At 37.5% G+C, this 22970-nt stretch overlaps 3 protein-coding genes across 5 annotated transcripts; 2 read left to right on the top strand and 1 right to left on the bottom strand.

The window, feature by feature from the left end:
- Positions 1 to 78: 78 nt before the first annotated feature.
- On the top strand, positions 79 to 21379 carry LOC100702598 (immunoglobulin lambda-1 light chain-like). 3 transcript variants are annotated; one of them, XM_025906293.1, is made up of 5 exons: positions 81 to 138; positions 228 to 306; positions 2721 to 2967; positions 4549 to 4582; positions 20908 to 21379. In XM_025906293.1, exons 1-5 carry the CDS (start codon positions 99 to 101, stop codon positions 21228 to 21230), a joined length of 723 nt encoding a protein of 240 aa, XP_025762078.1. In that variant the 5' UTR covers positions 81 to 98; the 3' UTR covers positions 21231 to 21379. The 3 variants fall into 3 exon arrangements, with proteins under 3 accessions (XP_025762079.1, XP_025762078.1, XP_025762077.1); XM_025906294.1 differs by lacking the exon at positions 2721 to 2967 and having other exon boundaries at positions 79 to 138; positions 228 to 550; XM_025906292.1 differs by lacking the exons at positions 81 to 138; positions 228 to 306 and adding an exon at positions 2483 to 2558 and having other exon boundaries at positions 2642 to 2967.
- Positions 9271 to 11246, top strand: LOC109201923 (uncharacterized). Its single transcript, XM_019357886.2, has 2 exons — positions 9271 to 10201; positions 10877 to 11246. The coding sequence occupies exons 1-2, from the start codon at positions 9368 to 9370 to the stop codon at positions 11195 to 11197; spliced, it is 1155 nt and encodes a 384-aa protein (XP_019213431.1). The 5' UTR covers positions 9271 to 9367; the 3' UTR covers positions 11198 to 11246.
- Positions 12460 to 17319, bottom strand: LOC109201922 (uncharacterized). The gene is made up of 2 exons (XM_019357885.2): positions 17078 to 17319; positions 12460 to 15495 (listed from the first exon to the last, which is right to left on the bottom strand). The coding sequence occupies exons 1-2, from the start codon at positions 17150 to 17152 to the stop codon at positions 13720 to 13722; spliced, it is 1851 nt and encodes a 616-aa protein (XP_019213430.1). The 5' UTR covers positions 17153 to 17319; the 3' UTR covers positions 12460 to 13719.
- Positions 21380 to 22970: the final 1591 nt, after the last annotated feature.

The raw sequence follows: 22970 nt of genomic DNA on the forward strand, positions 1-22970 counted from the left end.
TGAGCGACATAGCTCCTCCTCCTCCTAGTTGTATTAAATTGCTACTCTAGTACCTCCTCTTCTAATCTTACCGTCAAATCTCAGCTGACATTGACAACATGCTGGTGACTCTCTGTACTCTGATCGCTGGTCTAACATGTAAAGAGTCTTATATACCAAATTATAAAGGAAAGAATTATCAGTGAGTGATTGTTTCTCTTGACTTCATGTCTTTCTGTTGTTTGCAGGTGTGAGTGGTGTGACAGTGGTGACACAGAAACCTCCTGTTTTATCAGTGAGCAAAGGAGAGACAGCCACCATGGACTGTAACCTGGGGACTGTAGTTAACAGTGCTCGTTGGTATAAACAGATTCCAGGAGGAGTTCCTCAGTATATGCTGAGGATGTTTCATGAATGGACATCTCCAAAATATAGCTCTGGATTCTCCTCTCCAAAATTCAATTCTACTCATCAGTCAGGTTCAGATTATCGTTTGATCATAAACAACGTGGAGGAGGGAGACTCTGCAGTCTATTACTGTCACACATGGGATGACTCTGCTAAAGAGGAGGTATCACAGTAATTTACACCACGACAAAAACCTCCTCACTGTTACTTCTGCTTTTTTTTCAGTGAGCAGTGGGATCTCTACCAGCACTGCTGTTCAGACACCAGCACAGACTTTCCAAATCAGCAGTGTCTTTGTGAAAACCATCAAGACACCAGAATGTCACACTTAATAGATACCTGTGTAATGCATGTGCTGTTAGCTCATTTGTCTACATTTTAGAAATCACAAAAACAGGTAAAAGGTTTAACCCACATGTGCAGATGTCATTGTGTCTTTCTCTTGACTCCGTGTCTTCTTGTTGTTTGCAGGTGTGAGTGACACAGAAACTTCCTGCTGTATCAGTGAGAAAAGGAGACACAGCCAACTCGGACTGTAACCTGAGGACTGCAACTGACCAGTCTGCTCACTGGCATAAACATATTCCAGGAGGAGACAATCAGCATGTACTGAAGTTTTGTCGTGACTGGAGTTCTCATAAAATATATTGTTCAGGGTTCTCCTCTCAAAATTCACATCAAGTCATCAGTCAACATCAGATTATCATCATCAGTGTGGAGGAGGGAAACTCTACAATCTATTACTGTCAGGGGACAGCTTCACAAGGGATGCTGCATCACTAATTTACACTGTGACATAAACCTTTCACAGATACTTCTGCTTGTTCATACTTTATACTGATCACAGAGCTGTCAAACAAACTCACCAGCTGCACACAGTTGGAGATGTGAGTCCTCATTTAGTTTAAGATGTGACCATTCTGAAGGCTCATCCAGCTTTATAATAATAATAATACTAATGAATTGGATTTCTATAGCGCTTTTCAAGGCACCCAAAGCGCTTTACAATGACATTATTCATTCACTCTCACATTCATACACTGGTGGAGGCAAGCTACGGTTGTAGCCACAGCTGCCCTGGGGCAGACTGACAGAAGCGAGGCTGCCATATCGTGCCATCGGCCCCTCTGGCCAATACCAGTAGGCGGTAGGGTAAAGTGTCTTGCCCAAGGACACAACGACCAGGACAGAGAGGCTGGGGATCGAACCGGCGACCTTCCGGTTACAGGTGCCCTTCCCAACAGGTGCCCTTCCCAACCCCCCTGAGCCACGGTCGCCCGTGGCTCAGGGCGAGAATCTTTACAACAAGATTCTCCTCGGACTGATTCACCTCTATTCAACTTTATTACCAAGCAGGCAGAGGCAGGAGACTCTGTTTGCTATTTCCATGAGACTTGGGGTGGCTGTGCTGTTGAAGCTGAATCACATTGATTGAGGCTGTGACAAAAAACCTAAATTAGAGACATTACAGTTTTTAAAAAAATCCAACATTACTCATCTCAAGTCATTAAATCTTGAACAACACATGTAATGGCGTTACATTAGTGGTTGGAGGCAGATGGCAGATGGCATTTCTGCTTTCTGCTCAGTATTTCTGTCAGAAATGGGATGACTCTGTAAGTTAAGCTGAACAGTGACTCAGACTGTGACAAAAACCTGAGATACACAACAACTTTCATGACATCTGAAAAACATCAAACATAAACACACTTCTTTTCAAATTATTTTCAGCTTTTATAAGCATTACATTAAGTAATCCTCACTTTTTGTTAAAGGTATGGTTTAATTTTCGTTTAAATTATCTACTTGATATCACTTGTTGAGAAACTTAAATCTATCTTTAAATTCTGAAAAGGGATCAAGTTAAAACACTGCAAAATCATCATGAAGGACATGAAAAGATCGTAAAAATTAAAAAAAGAAGGAAAGAAATAACAACAAGAAGATGATGATGCTAAAAACATTACCATGTCAAGTCAAGATGAGAAATATAAATATGTATTTTTAAGCTCCTCCTCCTGTTAGTCGTATTAAAAGGCTCCTTCAGCACCTCCTCTCTTCATCCTACAGGAGCAATACAGCCACTTTAAGGTTACAAATTAGAAGTGCATTCTCAGCTCACACTGATAACATGCTGGTGACTCTTTGTGCTCTCATCACTGCTCTAACATGTAAACACCTTGACTTATATTGCAGACATATATACTAATGTCAGTGTGTTTCTCTTGACTCCATGTCTTCTTGTTGTTTGCAGGTGTGAGTGGTGTGACGGTGCTGACACAGAAACCTCCTGTTTTATCAATGAACAAAGGAGACACAGCCACCATGGACTCTAACCTGGGGACTGTTACTGCCCACTCTGCTCGGTGGTATAAACAGATTCCAGGAGGAGTTCCTCAGCATGTAGTGAGGTTTCATCATGCCTGGAGTTCTCCACGCTATGGCTCTGGGTTCTCCTCTCCAAAATTCACATCCACTCATCAGTCAACATCAGATTATCGTTTGATCATCAGCAACGTGGAGGAGGGAGACTCAGCAGTCTATTACTGTCACACATGGGATGACTCTGCTAAAGAGCATGTATCACAGTAATTTACACCATGACAAAAACCTCCTGACTGTTACTTCTGCTTTTTGAAACCAACCTACTAACTGTTAATAAACAACAAATTACTCTATTTTGAGAGTATTATTTTCTCTCTTACCAATTCTTATTTTTCATTGAGGGACTCTCAGTTCTGTTCACTATCTAACCTTTTATTACCACATGACTTTGACAACATACATTCTGTTGATGTTCTCCCCAGAGAGAACCCAGAGCCAAGCATCAGCCATAAATGCTGATGCTTGGTATTTCTGTCAGACATGGGATGGCTCTGATATATAGACATAAATAAAATAGAAGCAAATATTTCCGTTGTGTGTGTTTTTAGGAACACCTCTTTATATCATATGCTGTTTTAAAAGAAGAATATCAACACTGTGACAAAAAACTAAATGAGAGACTCTACAGATTTTATAAATAAATTCTAACAATTTGAAATCATTACATTTTTTTGACTTTGACTTTTTTTTTGTTAAATTGTTGTTGTACTGTGCATTTAAAATATAGAGCAAGCTTAAAAGATAACCCTGCCCTCCTTGCATCGGTGTGTACTAGTTGGTAAATAGGCATGTAATATGTATTATGTATTATTTTTAGATTTGATGAGGCAAATCTAAAAATAGACAATAGTGCTTACCTTGTCAAATCTATAAGGTTAAAGCTGTGTAAATGCTGCCCCCAGCCCAGCAGCCAGACTCTAAACTTCAGCAGGTAACAAAAGCAGTGATGAGCAGTCAGACTGCAGCCTCCTTTTCTACCTGTTCATGTTTCTAAACTAGAATCACAGTGATGACTGCTGTGCTGATGGCTTTGAGTTCACACCTAAACACTAAGAGAAAAATCATGTGTGTCCTCCTTAGGATATGGATTTCTGTTGTGTGGGACTGTAGCCTCAGGTTTATATTCTTCACTGGCAATTATGAGACAATGAATTTTAGGCCATTTCATGGAGAAATGCAAAAGTAATGTAACTAGTAGCGTAAAGAATTACTTTCTACTGGGAATAATTCAGTCATGTGCATTATTTGTGCATTATCTTTAAGAATAGTAATGAGTAATGTATAAAACATTACTTTTTTTGAGTAATAACCCAACAATGATCACAGCAAAGAGGGGAAATACCTCTAACAAGTTCAAATGTTTGACCACACAGCGTGCAAATGATTTGCATGAATGTAATGTGTTTAATATGCTTTTTAGTGATGTTGGTGACTCTAGGAGCAAAGCCAGTGAGAATCAGAGAGAATCAATTAGGAATCGAATTGATAAATAATATTGATAATCTCTAAATCACTAAATTCTTATCAAGTCCCATCCCTACTTTGTGCTGTATTTTTATTGTAGCGTTATTTTTCCACTTTATGGGTTTGGGTTCTCCTCTCCAAAATTCACATGTACCCATCAGTCAACATCAGATTAGCATTTGATCAACAATATAAGGAGAAGTGACACTGACAGTGAAAGTTGGTCTCAATTGGATGTTTCAGTTCCTCTCCCCTCATCAGTGACAGTCAGGAAGTTTTTGTACAGCCATGTATACAAACTGAATCACTGTGGTATTCGGACAAGGCACCAAGCTGATTGTGACAGGTACACTGTAAAATCTAATTAGTTCCCAGAACTCAAAAAAATTATGGAAACTCGTTGCCTCAAAAAAATTGAGTAAAGCTTAGCTAAAAATGACTAAGTTAGGACAACTTATTTACTTTGAGTACTCTGTACAAGCTCATTTGTTCCCAGAACTCAAAAAAATCGGATCAAGTTTACGTAAGATGACCAAGTTAGGGCAACTTACTCATTTTGAGTACACTGTACAGCCTTGTTAGTTCCCAGAACTCAAAAAAATTATGGAAACTCGTTGCCTCAAAAAAACTAAGTAAAGCTTACTTAAGATGACTGTTAGGACAACTTATACATTGCAAGTCTGCAGTATTAACAATAACTTGATATTTCTGACTGTACAATACTAATTGTTTACCTACCTACTGACAAAAATGTTAAGTTCAACTAAATGAAAAAACAATTTGTGGTAACCTGAATATGATTAAAAATAATTAACAACAATTTTTGCAATGATGTTAAAATGAGCCCAACTTTTATTTTCAAACACAACAAAGTATAACAGCCAACATACTGGACACTGTTCTGCTGAACAACAAACAATTATATTGCCATCACTGTTATAATCTTACAATGAAACAAAGTCTCAGATGTAATTATTCTGAAAATAAGTTTAGGTCTACCACAAGTTTGTTTTGTACTTACATTACTTATATAATCAAAATAAAATATTTATTGTTCTGTCACAAGTGCAGTCTCTAATTTAAACAAGACATTTGTTTTCCATTCCAACACAGGAGCTGGAATGTTGTATTATTTTAAGGATGCTTGTTTCCAGTCCAGGCATTACTGCCTGAATGACTGTCATGGATCGAGGTGATCCAAATGTAGGTGCAGAAGAAAGTCTTTAACTTCCCTTAAGTACAGTGGCAGTGGATGTGGGTTGGAGATGCAATGAGCTTGAACCTGCAGGCGACCATCTTCACTGACCACACCATCTGTGACGGAGGACTCATCTCTCCTGGTGTCCTGCAAGCAAACAATTATATTTTTTGGAACATGAACTTAATTGCTTTCTTAAAACATTTTTTTCTGCATTTGGTATAGAACAGACTCCAATTTAGACGATCTCAGGCTCCCTCCCCACCGGAGAGGTGACATTCAATGTCCCAAATTGTCAGTCTGCATAGCCCTGACCACCACCCAACACACAATAATGTCATGAAAGCATCATTTTAAAAAAGGGCTATGCAAACATGGCCAATAACTTTCATTCTAATGATGTGCAAAATGATTTTGGGCACAAAACAGATTTTTGCTGTTAGAAAACTTGCAGACTTCACTATATACAGTGTAGACCCTCTAAACTAAGTTTGGGGGATGTGATCTTTCAAGAAATGCAGACCAAACTGTTGTTGTTTGTTTACCTACACAGCATGTCTTGTAGAATTAACTGTGGTCACCAGCAACAGCATAGTGCAGTCATATCTCAAGTCTAATAACAGAAGACAGGAAAAGATCAGTAAAGAAACAACTTCCCCAAACCAAAGCACAAACAAAACAATAAGTAAAACAGGCTGATCTAAAGTATGATTAAAGTTCAGCCTGATTAATATAAATGTCACTGACAGTTGCTAATATATTGGAAAACCAAAATACTTACTGATGTCTTTCTGTCCAACAGCAGGAGTGCTGGTCCCGAGCCTCAAAGACAGTAAGAAGCAAGCAGAGGGAGAAAAAACAGAACATTTTTCAGAAACTGATTTGATCCTTAATGGCTGTGCAATCATTGTAACATAGAGTTTGCATATGTTGTTAAATAAAGGCTAGATTTGACATTAATAGATGCCACAGATGTTCTAAAGCTGCCACAAAGCATGAAAAAAAAAAAAAAAAAAAAAATAGACGTCTCCGAAAACGTCGGAGGATTTTTGCAAATATGTGATGTCTTGATAAATCGAGCAGATATTTGAAATTTACACAGCTACATTCTCGCCTGAAAATATCTTAAAAGTTTATTTTGTGACCCAGAAAAAGTATTAAGTTTTTCAGCGGCGCTCCTCCGCCATTGCCGTGCTTACAAGTACACAGGCTCCGACAACCGTGGCCGACAAATGCGATCCTCCTTTTCCCCAGACTACCCTTTCTGGGTCACAAAATAACCTTTTAAGATATTTTCAGGCGACAATGTAGCCGTGTAATGCTCAAATATCTACTTAATTTATCAAAATATCACATATTTGCAAAAGTGCTTCCACGTTTTCGGAGAGCTCTGTTATCCACCCCCCACATCCCACACCTACCCCACCCCTAACGGCTGCACCTCCCGAAGAATTTTGTCTGGGCTCTTATCTCACTTATTTATTTCAAACAATCAACAGAAAATTTCACCACATAGTTTTATGTAAGGTTTTTAAGGCTGTGGTGTTAATTTTTAAGTAACATGAGCCCAGCGGCAGCAGCAACGCTAGGCTAACACTAACTAGCTAGCAAGATTTTAAACCTGGTGCTAAACTAAGCCACAAATCAGTTTGAATAAGAGTAAACATTTACTCACCAAGTCAGTGTATCAGGTAAATACGGAAGAGGATTAGGGCCACTGGAAAAAAAAAAAAAAAATTCTGACTTTAATCTCAGAATTCTGACTTTAATCTCAGAATTCTGACTTTATTCTCAGAATTCTGAGATTAAAGTCAGAATTCTGACTTTTTTCTCAGAATTCTGACTTTAATCTCAGAATTCTGACTTTAATCTCAGAATTCTGACTTTATTCTCAGAATTCTGAGATTAAAGTCAGAATTCTGACTTTAATCTCAGAATTCTGACTTTTTTCTCAGAATTCTGAGATTAAAGTCAGAATTCTGACTTTTTTCTCAGAATTCTGACTTTAATCTCAGAATTTTGAGGTGGGCACCTGCAGGCTTCCAGCTTCAGTGACAGCGATGTGTCCAGTTTGGCAGGTGGAGAACTAATTCACTAAATATGGTGGATATAAGTGATTTTTTGCGTGGCCGAGGGGTCCCCGAAGATGCTATTTTATTAATGGAAGAGCAGAAGGTGAGTAAAAAAAGAGAGATACTTTGGTGTCTCTTATTTTTACAGGAAAACAGTTACGGTACAGTTACGGTTAGCTGTTAGCATGCTTGTTAGCTTATAATGTTATATAGGAATGAACGTGTTTCACGATGTTACAGTATACTAGGTGAATTGACGTTTTAACTGTTGTTGATCGCAGGATCATCCCAGATGGGTTCGTTGCATTTTATTTTATTGTTCTACTATTTCAGAGTTTTTCAAGGCAGTTAAGCGGAGCTGTGTTACAGATGCTAGCCGCCTGCCAATATCACTGATATATTTGATATTGGCAGTAGGTTACACTTAGTACAGCGGAGGAGAGAAACTGTAATGAATGTTTATGCGGATATTTCACTCAGAAAAATGGGTGGCGTTCATACACAGCCCCGGTTCATACTGACGATCCCCTCACAACATGTTAGCTAACACAAACTAATGTAGTGCATGTAACTGTGTATACGTTAGTGGTACAGCGTCGGAAGAAATGAGCAAACTGTTAACTGTTTATAATGTCAGAATGACGTCATCGTTCTCCTGCACTGTGTAATGTATGTCAGCTCAAGAAGGAAATCATATCTTATACTCTGAGCTGCCCAGTGCACTTAACGCCTACGTGTGGAAATGGTAGGCTGCACTATAGTTCACTACCGGTAAAAAATAAACTTAATACAGTATTTGGGTTTTGTTTTTTTTTATAGAACAATAAAATAAAAAGTGCTGGCTGAGGAGCGCTGCCGCGTTGAACTTTGACCTCGGAGTGACGTGACGTTTGTTCGCACAACCAATAGAAGTGCAGAAAGTCGCAAATCAGGCATATTGTTCGCATAAACACAAAAATAAATAAATCAATAACGAAATAATCCCGATGTTGTGCCAAAGATGATTTGCAATGTTACTTTGTGTTCTATGTGTAATACCTTTGCTTAAATGACTAAATGGACTGTGTATTTATGACTCTGCGTTATAGTCCTACATACATAAGTAACATTCATATGTACAGATAAAAATGTACAGAGATATGTACACAAGCGTGTACACAAAAGTCTACTGCTGATCGAGCTGCTCAGTGTTCGTACAGTCTCATGCAGAGGGCGTGGAGGTGTTGTCCATGGTGGATGCTAGCTTAGACAACATCCTCTCCTCCCCAGTCTGCTCAGTGGACTTTAGCGGACCGCTAAAGCTGGCCCTCCCGACCAGTTTGTTAAGTTTCCCCCTGTCCCTCTCTGCCATTCCACCACTCCAGCAGACCACAACATAAAAGACAGCAGACGCCACCACAGTGCCGTAGAACATCCTTAGAAGACGTACTACCTACATTATAACCAATCAAGTCCTGCCTTTTTTTAAATACAGATTAGGATTTACTATTTACTGAAAGGCTATGCATTAGTTTGCTTCTTTCATTATTGTGTTTCGCCCTGCATAAACTAGATAGCTTTCCTGATAACTACAGTCAGTACTCTCCTACTGCCATTAGCGGTGACCTAAGAGGCTTAACCGTAATATTGCTTTGCAGTGTAAATGTTGCAGAAAATGACTGTCTTTTCTTTCTTCTTGTGTGCAGATTGACTGTGACGTCATAGCACTGATGGATGACGCAACTTTGGCAAACTACATTCCCTCGTATGGAGATCGAATTGCCCTCTTCAATTTCTGCAAAAGCAAGCAACCACTGTCAAAAAGAAAACTAGGACTTCTGCAAAAATTTCACCTCTCGAAGTGAGAGAAACAGTCGCTGACATGTCAGATTTGGATGACTTAATAAGACTGTATTTCAGACTTTCCTTCAGTAACAAAGAAATACTTTCAATTTTAGCACATAGTCATCAGACAATTATGAGTGTTCGAACTCTAAAGAGAATTTGTAAAAGACTTGGGCTTTTTAGAAGGAAGAATCAATCAAACTTGGAGGAAGTGCTAGCCTTTGTCCAACAACAGATCATGACAAATGGACAGATGCAAGGTTATCGTTGGCTACATCTTCGTGCAATTCAACATGGATTTGTGGTGTCACAAGATACTGTAAGATGCATAATCAAATTGGTTGACCCTCAAGGTGTGGAACTGAGACGAGCTCGACGGTTGAGAAGACGTCAGTACAGCTGCAGAGGGCCAAATGCTCTCTGGCACATGGATGGCTATGACAAGTTGAAACCATATGGTATTGCTATCAGTGGCTGCATAGATGGTTTTAGCCGCTATGTTTTATGGATGGAGGCTTATACCACAAACAATGACCCTAAATTGATTGCAAGTTATTTTCTGAAAACAGTTTCATGCATCAATGGATGTCCAGAGAGGTTACGTGCTGACCGAGGTACAGAAAATGGTTGTGTCGAACAAATGCAGATGTTTTTACGGAGAAACCACACAGACAGTTTTGCAGGTGAGAAAAGTTTCCTTTACGGAAGAAGTACAGCCAACCAACGTATAGAAGGATGGTGGACTACCCTACGCAAACAGAGTGCACAATTTTGGATGAACTTATTTCAAAGTTTTCAGGATGATGGCCACTTCACAGGGGATTTTTTGGACAAAGGTCTTATCCAGTTCTGCTTTCTCAATCTTATTCAGGTAAAAGCATGTGCTCATGCTATGTAATGTCTTAGCTGCAAAAATAGAAAATATAAATATGGTTAGAACATTTTTTTCTTTAAATAAAATATGAATTTTATTTCCATTTTAATATGTCTTGATGCATGCTCAATCAGCCAGGTAAGGAATGATTTTTGACAAAACATTTCTCACACTGAAAACGCTACATCCAGATGAACAGAATCAACTTTTTGGGATTCCATTTTAATACTTTGATGGAATTGTACTCATGTTATCAGTGGAACTAACTGCCCCTTTCTCAGCACAGGTGCATGGAGCATTATTTATTTATTTATTTTTTTTTCCACATGGTTTTAATTACTATGGAGTCTGTTACCTAGCGGTCCTTTGGGCACGGTTTCAGAAAGCAATCTTATCATTTGGTAAATTCTCTATTGAAAATATATTGTAGAATCATTGCACACTGAGTATAAAGTGTTGGGCTATCTATTCAACAGTAGAATCATGTAGCACCATTCGGTGTCCATGTGCTTTTTAGTGACAGTGCTATTTTGTTTTTGCTGCTTTGTTTTACATTAATTAGAGGTCAGTTTCTATGTCTGTTGATTAATGAGTTAATAAGCCTCAACTTTGGCTAAATCTGCTGGTACATGGTCTGTTTCATACACTTATATTGTGCTGTTTTTCATGTAGGATGAACTTGATGAAGTTGTGAACACATGGAACTCACACAAAATCCGGCCAAGTGGTAGTGCAGCATCGGGTCGACCAGTAGTAATGTACTCATTTCCAGAGCTGCACAGTGCTGAGGACAGACTGAAACCTATTTCTATGGAGGATATCACTTTGTGTATGGAAGAGTGTAGCCCAAAAGGTCAATACCCCTGTGATGAAACAGTCTTTGAACTGTGTTGTCTGCTTATGGTAGAAAATGAATGGGATGCCCCAGGAGATCCACTTGGTGCTACAGATCTGTATATTAGGTTAAGAGAAGAAATACTGCAAAGTATTTAAGAAACTTCAGTGTGTAAATGTACAAATAAATACAAAATATTTCTCTTTATCTTGATAACGTGATTTGATAGTAGGTGCCATGTCTTACAGGTACCTTTTATGCAGGTATTTCTGCACTGCATTAAATGAAAGACATCTTTTAGGTGTGACCGAACATGCCATTTTTCAGGTCATTCTGTCAGAATATTGCTGTTTATTACTGCTGTAATGTAAATTCAGAGTGCTTATAGGAGGTCAGCATCAACTAGTATCATTTTATGTTGATCATAATAATAATACAGTTTGGTTGGTATCTCCCCCCCCTCCCCCCCAAGTTAGATTTATTTCTACATTCACACTACCAATAAACAGAAATGTTTATATGTTGCTTGAAAAAGCTGAATATTGTGATATTATCAATCAGTTATGAAACACATGTTAATCCTTTTAAAAGGCCATACATTAAACTGCATTTACAATTGTTATATTTTTGATTGAATCATAAGTGTTGTAAACCTGCCTACCAGTAAATTGCAATATAAATTTCTGTGTTTTGTTGCCAGACATGTGCATAGTATATAAAATATAAACTGACCAGCTCCCTGTTCATTGTTTTCTGTATCAGCCTTTACTGTTAATATTCATGGCTGGAAACCCAGGCACCAGCATATGATATGCTAAGTGCCCGGGTTATCTGTGGTATGTTTCAGCAAACCATAGTAGCATTAACAATTCTAGGTCTTGACAACAGCATGTTTCTATAAACGTATCATTGTTAATATTTAAAGTCGTCATGCCTTTTGGGGAGCTTTTAGTGCAATTATATTAAAGCAAAGCTATTATAATCATTTACCCATATGAAGATCCATCACCTAATTATTATTGTATTTCACTTGTGTTAGTTGTAAGATATTTTAGCTGGTTTTCATGTAAAATGACCATGAGTCATTGCTATACTGATTCAGTGTGAGCTGTCGTATACAAGGCTCTTTTATGATATGAATCCTAAAATTATAAGAAACATACCAAAAATATTTTGACTTTTATTTGTAGTATCCCAGCAACAATGCAACAAAACAGTTCCTACAAGTGGAATCAAGTTATTGTCCCATTAAGTGCAACATGTTTTACATTTACATTTGTGTATCTTTATGAAATGTTTGAAATTAAAATAAATGGTATTCTTCCATGTTACTGAGCTCATGTGTGGCAGTCTCTTGAATTCTGGCATGTTCAAATAGATAAGGAGCTTGATGAACATATTCAAAACAACAATACAAATGTACTGTGTACAGTAACATTTTATTAGAAAAAGTTTACAAGAAACCTGTTCTTGCCAATGCCAATAACATGGCTAAAACTCATAACCGTATAAGCTGCCCTGTAACAAGAATGACTCAACTTTTAAAACAAACTTATAGATCTCATATAGTCTTGTTATGCATCAGTATACATCAGTGACTTACTGTAAAGATCATGAACACTGGCTATTGTGGTATCACATATTCCTTCAGTGTCATCTATGGTATAGAAATAAAAACAAGTGTGAATGGTTGAGAACATACATGCATACAAATAAAAATGCATAATTTCTGCCAGTAACAAGACATTTTTTCAGGTGTTAAGATTAATACTATATCTGAGAACATGACAATTTGGCATTACAAAAGGATGCCTGAATAATCACAGCACTTGACCACTGCACTGAACTGTACAGTGTTTATTTATGATCTCAGTAATCAATAACCGTCTTCAAAACAGACTGAATCCTTTAAGCAGCTTGAATCAATTTGATGGATGAATAACAGGTATGCTTAGAAACAATATGACATTAAGAAAATACTGGAATTTTAAAAAAATATTTTCACCAACTTTAAATGGAACCTTTGTAATCAACAACAAATGCCAAACTTTGATACCTTAACCTACCTTAACTAAAAATTGCATATACTGTAAAGCAAAATATTTTCAGACATGACAAATGCTAAAGTATAAAATTGTACTTATTCCTTTTACAATACAGTGTTGAATAACAGCATTACTTTTACATTATAACTATGTTCAGTTTTAGCCCTGACCTAATAAGAAAATACAATCTGAATGAATTAGTCTTACTACTAATTACTTACAAAAGTATTTGACTGTGCTGAACTCTCACACCACACATGGTGCATTAAAGAAAGTTTAAGAGCAGTTTAATTATAGTTTATAGATCTTTAGTATTCTTTCTTCATGCTTTTGCTGAAGGTTTCTGTCTTACAGCTGGAAAGCTTGGATTTGGTGAAGACAGCTCTGGATATGGTAGTAAACAGTGTACCCGTTCGTTTTGTTTTGTGACTGTATCATGTAAAACTCAAAATGATAAAAGAAAATGAAATATTAGCCAAAACTGGACTTCTAACAGAGATGAGAAACTTCTCTCTAATTAAAAAAAGTATACTGTATAAGTTCAAAATACATAAAAATACAAATTCCTAACATCTCTTTACAGTTATGCTCTAGTCTGAATGAGCAGTTCAAATGTAGCGCATTGCTGTGAAAGTCTAAACAATGTCCATCACCCAGACATTACTTTCAAGAACTGCATTAAATTCAGAACGAAAATCTGGGAAGTTTTCATAGCTGTTAGCTAGCTGCAGAACATTCCCACACGTGTGTCCGACTGGTCTTCTTGTAAACTCTGTCATATCTTGAAATTCCACATAAATACTGTTTGTTACTATAAGGTCAGATCCAGTGCAGAAACGCATAAATTTCTGAAGTTTAATGTTATCCAGCTCTCTGATGAATCTTTTGAGATGATTTTTCACTTCTTTTTGTTGTGGAGTCAAATCCACAGCAAATTTCAGTAGCTGGCACACTTTTTTTGAAGTTGGTTGCAGTTCAGAGAATAACTTGGTCAGTGCCTCCGGACTGAGGGAGATATGGGGGTCGATGATCTCCCTCCAGCAGTCAATAACAAACATTGGTTTTTGGACAAGCTCTTTGTGTGCTATTTCATCAAGGATTGTGGGAAGAGTCTCAGCAGTGATTCTTTTTCTACAGCCATAACTGTCCAGAACTTCCACAAGATCATCCAAGTCAACTGCAGAGAAATTTTTTACTGCTTCCATCAAAACATCACATTCTTGGCTGCTGACAAACTGTAGAAAGTGTGCTTTAAGATCACTGTAAACACCACTGAAAAGCACTTGTTCCAGAAAAGGGATTGCAAGTTTATTTGGAAAATACTGACATTCTTGGTAACCTTTCAAGAGTATTCGCCCAACTGCCTTCCATTTTTCAGCAGGAAAATCATGGCGAATGAATGGCACTTTAACTGTTGCACCTAGGGTGCATCGCTCATAAAATTCATGCCAGAAGCATGTGAGTACATCTCTTAGTATTCCTGATCCAGTGCCTGGTTCTTCTGTGTTGTCTGGAAGTATGCGCTTCACATTCAGTGTTTTGCTCAAAATCTCCTCATCAGAGAAAGCAGTAATCATGTCACGTAAAGTGTCAGTATGACGTATGGTGATTGTTATTACGTTCTCTGAATTAGGTGGACTGAGGGGTACAAGAAAACCCTCATAGACTAATGTGTCTTCTGTATCTTCTTCAGCATCAAAAATTGGACCAAAAGTAATTTCTGGATCATCTAAAATTTCTGAACCAGCGATGACTTCATCAAAATTACCCCTGACTTCCCCCACTTGCAATGGATTAATATCACTGCCACTGCTTTCTGAGACAAACACCACTTCAGATGTCTCGCTGGCATCTTTTTCAGGATCTTTTGGTTTTGTTGCAATGTAGAAGCGTAACATTGTCAGTCTCGCTGCCTCATACATATTGCCAATAGACTGGCAGGTATCATCAGTAAGGTAGTTCTGTTTAAAGTCCCAAACCTCAAACTCAAAATCTGTTTCACATCCCTTAGGAGATATGCCATCAGGAAAAAAAAGTTTCTTTCCTTCCTGAAGAATATCTTTTAATCCAGCATCAGTGGCCATTTGAATTTTTCTAGTGCCACCTCCCTGCTTCGCTCTCACCTGTTTGGCTATTTTTCCATCACTATGGATCCATCCTATCTCAACATTTCGTGTTGCTTTTTGCTTCTTTGTCTGTCTTATTCCTGCATCTGTATGTGAAGTGTTCTCCTTTGGACTTTCTTTTCTGGTTTTCATTTTCTCACGAAGTTTTTGCAGAAGTCCTAGTTTTCTTTTTGACAGTGGTTGCTTGCTTTTGCAGAAATTGAAGAGGGCAATTCGGTCTCCATACGAGGGAATGTAGTTTGCCAAAGTTGCGTCATCCATCAGTGCTATGACGTCACAGTCAATCTGCACACAAGAAGAAAGAAAAGACAGTCATTTTCTGCAACATTTACACTGCAAAGCAATATTACGGTTAAGCCTCTTAGGTCACCGCTAATGGCAGTAGGAGAGTACTGACTGTAGTTATCAGGAAAGCTATCTAGTTTATGCAGGGCGAAACACAATAATGAAAGAAGCAAACTAATGCATAGCCTTTCAGTAAATAGTAAATCCTAATCTGTATTTAAAAAAAGGCAGGACTTGATTGGTTATAATGTAGGTAGTACGTCTTCTAAGGATGTTCTACGGCACTGTGGTGGCGTCTGCTGTCTTTTATGTTGTGGTCTGCTGGAGTGGTGGAATGGCAGAGAGGGACAGGGGGAAACTTAACAAACTGGTCGGGAGGGCCAGCTTTAGCGGTCCGCTAAAGTCCACTGAGCAGACTGGGGAGGAGAGGATGTTGTCTAAGCTAGCATCCACCATGGACAACACCTCCACGCCCTCTGCATGAGACTGTACGAACACTGAGCAGCTCGATCAGCAGTAGACTTTTGTGTACACGCTTGTGTACATATCTCTGTACATTTTTATCTGTACATATGAATGTTACTTATGTATGTAGGACTATAACGCAGAGTCATAAATACACAGTCCATTTAGTCATTTAAGCAAAGGTATTACACATAGAACACAAAGTAACATTGCAAATCATCTTTGGCACAACATCGGGATTATTTCGTTATTGATTTATTTATTTTTGTGTTTATGCGAACAATATGCCTGATTTGCGACTTTCTGCACTTCTATTGGTTGTGCGAACAAACGTCACGTCACTCCGAGGTCAAAGTTCAACGCGGCAGCGCTCCTCAGCCAGCACTTTTTATTTTATTGTTCTATAAAAAAAAACAAAACCCAAATACTGTATTAAGTTTATTTTTTACCGGTAGTGAACTATAGTGCAGCCTACCATTTCCACACGTAGGCGTTAAGTGCACTGGGCAGCTCAGAGTATAAGATATGATTTCCTTCTTGAGCTGACATACATTACACAGTGCAGGAGAACGATGACGTCATTCTGACATTATAAACAGTTAACAGTTTGCTCATTTCTTCCGACGCTGTACCACTAACGTATACACAGTTACATGCACTACATTAGTTTGTGTTAGCTAACATGTTGTGAGGGGATCGTCAGTATGAACCGGGGCTGTGTATGAACGCCACCCATTTTTCTGAGTGAAATATCCGCATAAACATTCATTACAGTTTCTCTCCTCCGCTGTACTAAGTGTAACCTACTGCCAATATCAAATATATCAGTGATATTGGCAGGCGGCTAGCATCTGTAACACAGCTCCGCTTAACTGCCTTGAAAAACTCTGAAATAGTAGAACAATAAAATAAAATGCAACGAACCCATCTGGGATGATCCTGCGATCAACAACAGTTAAAACGTCAATTCACCTAGTATACTGTAACATCGTGAAACACGTTCATTCCTATATAACATTATAAGCTAACAAGCATGCTAACAGCTAACCGTAACTGTACCGTAACTGTTTTCCTGTAAAAATAAGAGACACCAAAGTATCTCTCTTTTTTTACTCACCTTCTGCTCTTCCATTAATAAAATAGCATCTTCGGGGACCCCTCGGCCACGCAAAAAATCACTTATATCCACCATATTTAGTGAATTAGTTCTCCACCTGCCAAACTGGACACATCGCTGTCACTGAAGCTGGAAGCCTGCAGGTGCCCACCTCAAAATTCTGAGATTAAAGTCAGAATTCTGAGAAAAAAGTCAGAATTCTGACTTTAATCTCAGAATTCTGAGAAAAAAGTCAGAATTCTGAGATTAAAGTCAGAATTCTGACTTTAATCTCAGAATTCTGAGAATAAAGTCAGAATTCTGAGATTAAAGTCAGAATTCTGAGAAAAAAGTCAGAATTCTGACTTTAATCTCAGAATTCTGAGAATAAAGTCAGAATTCTGACTTTAATCTCAGAATTCTGAGAAAAAAGTCAGAATTCTGACTTTAATCTCAGAATTCTGAGAATAAAGTCAGAATTCTGAGATTAAAGTCAGAATTCTGAGATTAAAGTCAGAATTTTTTTTTTTTTTTTCCAGTGGCCCTAATCCTCTTCCGTAAAAGATCCACAGCAATGACAACAATAATATCTTGAGCTGACGCTTCTCCAGGTTTGCTCAACATATTCCATAAAAAATGCACCGTGAACATGCAGACTGATCCGAGAGGGAGGAGGACGGTAGTCACGTGGCATTTTCAAAACACATCTTTCATCCTTCCGCACTGAGAAGCAAAACTTCCAGCTTACTTAGTTTTTCTAAGTTAAGACAACTCAAATAAATGGAGTTTATCAGCGTTTTTGCATAAAAAGTACTGGTAACTTATTTAAATTGAGTTCTAATAACAAATTGATAAAAATTGAGTTCAGCCTATTTAATATTTTTAATTAAACACAATATTACATTTTACAGTGTAAGTACTTTTAAACTGATCATGAAACAGGAGGTATTTTGTGTTTATGCTTAGATTCTCTAATTTTCTCATTTCTCATATACTTAGATTTTTCTTTAGACTTTTTTTTTTTTTTTTTGCTGTTTCATGCAGTCTGCAAGCTACAGAGTTGATCACACGTTGTAATGTGACTTAAGTTCTTCATTAGTGCACAGACACAGATATTGAACTTATATTATTATTATAAAATGATAGTATTATCTACCTTTCAGAAAACATTTTTTAAATAATATTTGCTGGAAATTATTCCATGTTCTCTCAAACATTTGACCTAAGGTGGAAAAACGACTATAATTCAACAATCCGACCTTAACCTTAGTCTTGCTTGGTTTTAGAATTAAACCCATTTTGTCTGCAGTTTGTCATAGCTGGTATTGTTTTATTTCACATGGATGAAAAAATAATTATATGATTAAAAAAAATCTAGTTTTTTTGTTCTGATTTAGATGACTATTCCTTATTTTTTTGCAGATGTCATTGTCTTTTATGCGAGTTCTTTATTTTATAATAAATATCATCTTCATCCAGTATCTCTGGCCTGATGATGATGACATAACTTTTTTGTATTTTGGAGAAGTTATTTTAGTTATTTTGGGAGTTAAAGTATAGTATTTTTTTCATCCATTACTTTATATAAGAGAGTGTAGGAAAGCTGAGCGCAGATGGAGAAAAATAAACCTCCAGGTTCATTATGACATCTATAAAGAGAAACTTCACAATTATAACTTACAACTGAGGAGTGCAAGGAGGTCCTACTTCTCTGACATCATCACCAAAAACAGTCATAACGCTCGGGTCTTATTTTCTACAGTTGACAGGCTAACAAACCCTCCTGTGTCAGTGGCAGCTGAACTTCATTCGACCATGGCCTGCAATGACTTTGCCAAATTCTTCACAGAAAAAATCCAAAAGATTAGACAAGCAATTAATACATCAACAGCAGATCCAGGAAATGTACTGTGTCCACCGAAAAACTGTTTAAACACCATCAAACAGTTTCACCCTATTTACAGCAAAGACCTGGAGGACATCTTAGGTCAACTGAACTCCTCCTCTTGCTGTTTAGATGTCCTGCCAACAAGTTTTTTCAAAAAGGTCACAAAGACTTTGGAGTCAGACCTGTTACAGATTGTCAACTTTTCTTTAACATCAGGTGTGTTTCCAGAATCACTAAAAACTGCTGTAATTAAACCTATACTGAAAAAGGACAATCTTGACAAGACACAAATGAATAACTACAGGCCGATCTCAAATCTCCCATTTTTAAGTAAGATTATTGAAAAAGCAGTTTCTCAACAGCTCAATTACTTCTTAACACAGAATAACTGCTATGATGCCTTCCAGTCAGGCTTTAGACAGAACCACAGCACTGAAACCCCTCTGACCAAAGTGTTTAATGACATATGTCTGAACACAGACAGTGGAAATATGTCAGTCTTAGTTTTACTGGATCTCAGTGCAGCATTTGATACAGTTGACCACAACATATTACTCAAACGACTGGAGAACTGGGCAGGTCTTTCAGGAACTGTACTAAACTGGTTCAAAACATACTTAGAAAACAGGAAATACTTTGTATCAATAGGTAACTTCACATCTGAGCAGAGAAGTATCACATGTGGAGTTCCCCAAGGTTCCATCTTGGGACCCCTTCTGTTTAACATTTACATGCTCCCACTGGCACAGATTATAAAGAACAACAAAATAAACTATCATAGCTACGCAGATGACACACAAATATATATCACAATGTCACCAGGAGACCGAGGCCCTGTACAGGCTCTTGGTAAATGCATTGAGGAAATTAATGACTGGTTGTGCCACAATTTTCTCCAGCTAAACAAAAATAAAACTGAGGTAATAGTCTTTGGTGCAAAAGAAAAACGATTACAGGTCACCAGAGAACTTCAATCTATACACCTAAAAACCACAAACCAGGCGAGAAATTTGGGTGTAGTGATGGATGCAGACCTAAACTTAGAAAAACACATTAAGACAATAACAAAATCAGCTTACTATCACCTCAAGAATATTTCAAGGATAAAAGATCTGATGTCTCAACAGGACCTGGAAAAACTAGTCCATGCATTCATCTTTAGTAGGCTTGATTACTGTAACAGCATCTTTACAGGTCTACCTAAAAAATCAGTCAGACAACTACAGCTCATTCAGAACTCTGCTGCTAGAGTCCTCACTAAGACCAAAAAAGTGGACCACATCAGTCCAGCTCTGAGGTCTTTACACTGGCTGCCTGTCCGTCAGAGGATAGACTTTAAAGTTCTGATGCTGGTCTATAAAGCTCTGAATGGTTTAGGACCGAAATACATCAGTGACCTCCTGACCCAGTATGAACCTTCCAGATCCCTCAGGTCATCTGGATCCGGTCTGTTATCAGTCCCCAGAGTCAGAACCAGACACGGAGAAGCTGCATTCAGCTTTTATGCTCCTTATATCTGGAACAAACTCCCAGAAAGCCTCAGATCAGCTGAAACACTCAGTTTATTTAAATCCAGGTTGAAGACTCACCTATTCTCAGCTGCATTTGAATAAAGCACCAAATCCACACTTAAGTTTAAATTTCAAAACCTACTTTTTAACTACTGATTTTATCTACTGTTCTGATTTTATTTACTGTTTTGATATTTGATTTTATATACTGTTTTGTTTGTTTGTTTGTTTGTTTGCTTGTTTTAATCAAATTTAAATCATGCTTTTTATTTGTTTTTGTTTTTAATGTCTCTGTAAAGCACTTTGAATCACCTTGTTGTTGAATTGTGCTATATAAATAAATTTGCCTTGCCTTGCCCTTGCCTATATTGATCCATTCTCATCCATTTCTAGTTTTTATTTATTCATTTTTTTTATTTCTATTTTTTTTAATGGTTTTCATGTATTTTCAGGCTCCAGCCTCCCTCCTCCTGTCCTGACAGTCTTCCCTCCGTCCAGTGCTGAGCTCCAGTCCAACACAGCTTCTCTGGTCTGTCTGTCCAGTCAGTCTGTGCCTTTTGCAGATGTGAGCTGGTTGGCTGGTGGGAGTCCAGTGAGCAGTGAGATCTCTACCAGCACTGCTGTTCAGAGACCAGACCAGACTTACCAAATCAGCAGCTCTCTGACCATCCAGACATCAGACTGGAACATGGATAAGGTTTATACATGTAAAGTGTCTTTGGGCTCACAGATTTCAGAGAAAGCCATCAGCAAATCAGCCTGTAGCACTGACTAGCAGACGGGTCAGAATCAGCATTTAAAGTTTGCTCTTCAATCCTTTTGGTATTTTTTTTGTGTGCATGTGTACATGTAAGAAAATACTAGCAGTTAATGTTTGCTATGCATTTATTCTGCAAAATGTTAATAAAAAATATTGCAAGTGAACATCTGAGACAATGTAGCATTTTCTTCTTCTGCCAGTTTGAATTTCCTCAACTCTTCTGTATGTCTATGTGCTAGTGTGTGCATGTCCATAAGTTCTTTACTTGTGGTGAGGTTATCTAAGCTTCATGTTAGTTTCCAAACTTCCACTTCAAAAAACAAAAGTAAAAAAATTATCTGATCATATATAGAGAATTAGAGTGCCTGAAAAGATAATTAATATTTTATGTTCTGGTTTAAGTTTCCTGCAATAAAAGTGGTTTGAAAAGAAACCCCCCAAAATAAGTACTAACTGAAACTATCTACACCTCCCCCTCTGTCTTCCAGGATGCACCTGGAGCCTTCTTCTCTGTATTTAGAGTTTTATGCAAATCAAGTCCTAAGTGAAAGGGGACTGTCCCTGACTGGAAAAATACATAAATGTTAACCTTTTTATTATTTTATAAATAATCATTGTTGCTTTTAAACTTGGCTTATGTACAAAAAAAGGAGAAATCCTTCGTGATGATAAAATAATATGCAAAGACCAGTAATTGATGTCACTTTTATAAGTGAGGTTAAAAAAAAATACCTATGACTGGAACCTTATTGCCCTTGAATGTTATATGAACCTTGTAAAAAATATATATATATTTTTTATTTGTCACTGTGAAGGCTCAAAGATGTTAAATGGTAAATAACTATTCAGATAATATCAGAGTCAAAAGTTAAAGTGTGTTTTAATTTTTCCAAAGGTGGAAAGGCGAAAATGCTGAAACTCACTGATGCTGAAAGTCAAATAAATAATTTGGGAAATAAGAAAGAAAATAAATGTGTAAAAAATAAATAGCATTGTAAAATAAATATATTTTCCCCACAAGGGGGAGTTATTGTCCAATCAGTCTCAGCCACTGAAGAGTGCGATTCTATTTAAAAGTATTGAGGTAATAAGTAGTTGATATAAAGGAATTTCTGTGAACTACTGCATTGTGGTTTTGCAGCAAATTAACTTAAAGCTTCATTATATTTTGATCTGTGTAGGCTTATTAGGGGAAATATGAATCAGATGAATCATCTGTGTGAATCTAGTCTCAGATCTAGTCTCAGTTTCCTGTTGTTAGCTGACAGGAGTGACACCAGGTGTCAGTGCCTGCTGCTGTGCTCATCTGCCTCAAGGTTTGATGTGTGTCTGTTCAGTGATGCTCTTTTCTCCCAGAGAACTGACACTTACTGGATATTTACTCTGTTTGGGGACAATAAGATCATGTAAACCCTAGAGATGACTGTGGGGGAAAATACTAGTAGATCAGCAGAAATAATTAGGAAATTGTTTAAATTAATATAAAGGTTTTTGCTGCACATCAGTTTATTCTGTCTTCTGTATATTCTGGGAGATTTCTCATCTTTAGAACAGCAATCTCCACAGAAAGAATCTGGGATAGGGTGACTCGGTAAATAAAGCACAGTAATCCCAAATTCCAAGGAAAACTTGAATAAGACACTACAGCTTTCATGAATTCTGAAAAACCTTAAATATTTCCAGTCATTCTGGAAGGAGTGAAAAAATACTGATAATGAATGAACTTCTTCTTTTTTAAAAATTACCTTCAACTTT

Source organism: Oreochromis niloticus, linkage group LG4, assembly GCF_001858045.2.
Source record: "Oreochromis niloticus isolate F11D_XX linkage group LG4, O_niloticus_UMD_NMBU, whole genome shotgun sequence".
NCBI classification, from domain to species: Eukaryota; Metazoa; Chordata; class Actinopteri; order Cichliformes; family Cichlidae; genus Oreochromis; species Oreochromis niloticus.

Coding starts and splice junctions, on each gene's coding strand:
- LOC100702598 (XM_025906293.1), top strand. CDS start 99: ATGCTGGTGACTCTCTGTACTCTGATCGCTGGTCTAACAT. Junction 139..227: donor TCTGATCGCTGGTCTAACAT/GTAAAGAGTCTT, acceptor TGTTGTTTGCAG/GTGTGAGTGGTGTGACAGTG. Junction 2,968..4,548: donor ATGACTCTGCTAAAGAGCAT/GTATCACAGTAA, acceptor TGAATCACTGTG/GTATTCGGACAAGGCACCAA.
- LOC109201923 (XM_019357886.2), top strand. CDS start 9,368: ATGTCAGATTTGGATGACTTAATAAGACTGTATTTCAGACTTTCCTTC. Junction 10,202..10,876: donor GCTTTCTCAATCTTATTCAG/GTAAAAGCATGT, acceptor TTTTTCATGTAG/GATGAACTTGATGAAGTTGT.
- LOC109201922 (XM_019357885.2), bottom strand. CDS start 17,152: ATGGTGGATATAAGTGATTTTTTGCGTGGCCGAGGGGTCCCCGAAGAT. Junction 15,496..17,077: donor TATTAATGGAAGAGCAGAAG/GTGAGTAAAAAA, acceptor TCTTGTGTGCAG/ATTGACTGTGACGTCATAGC.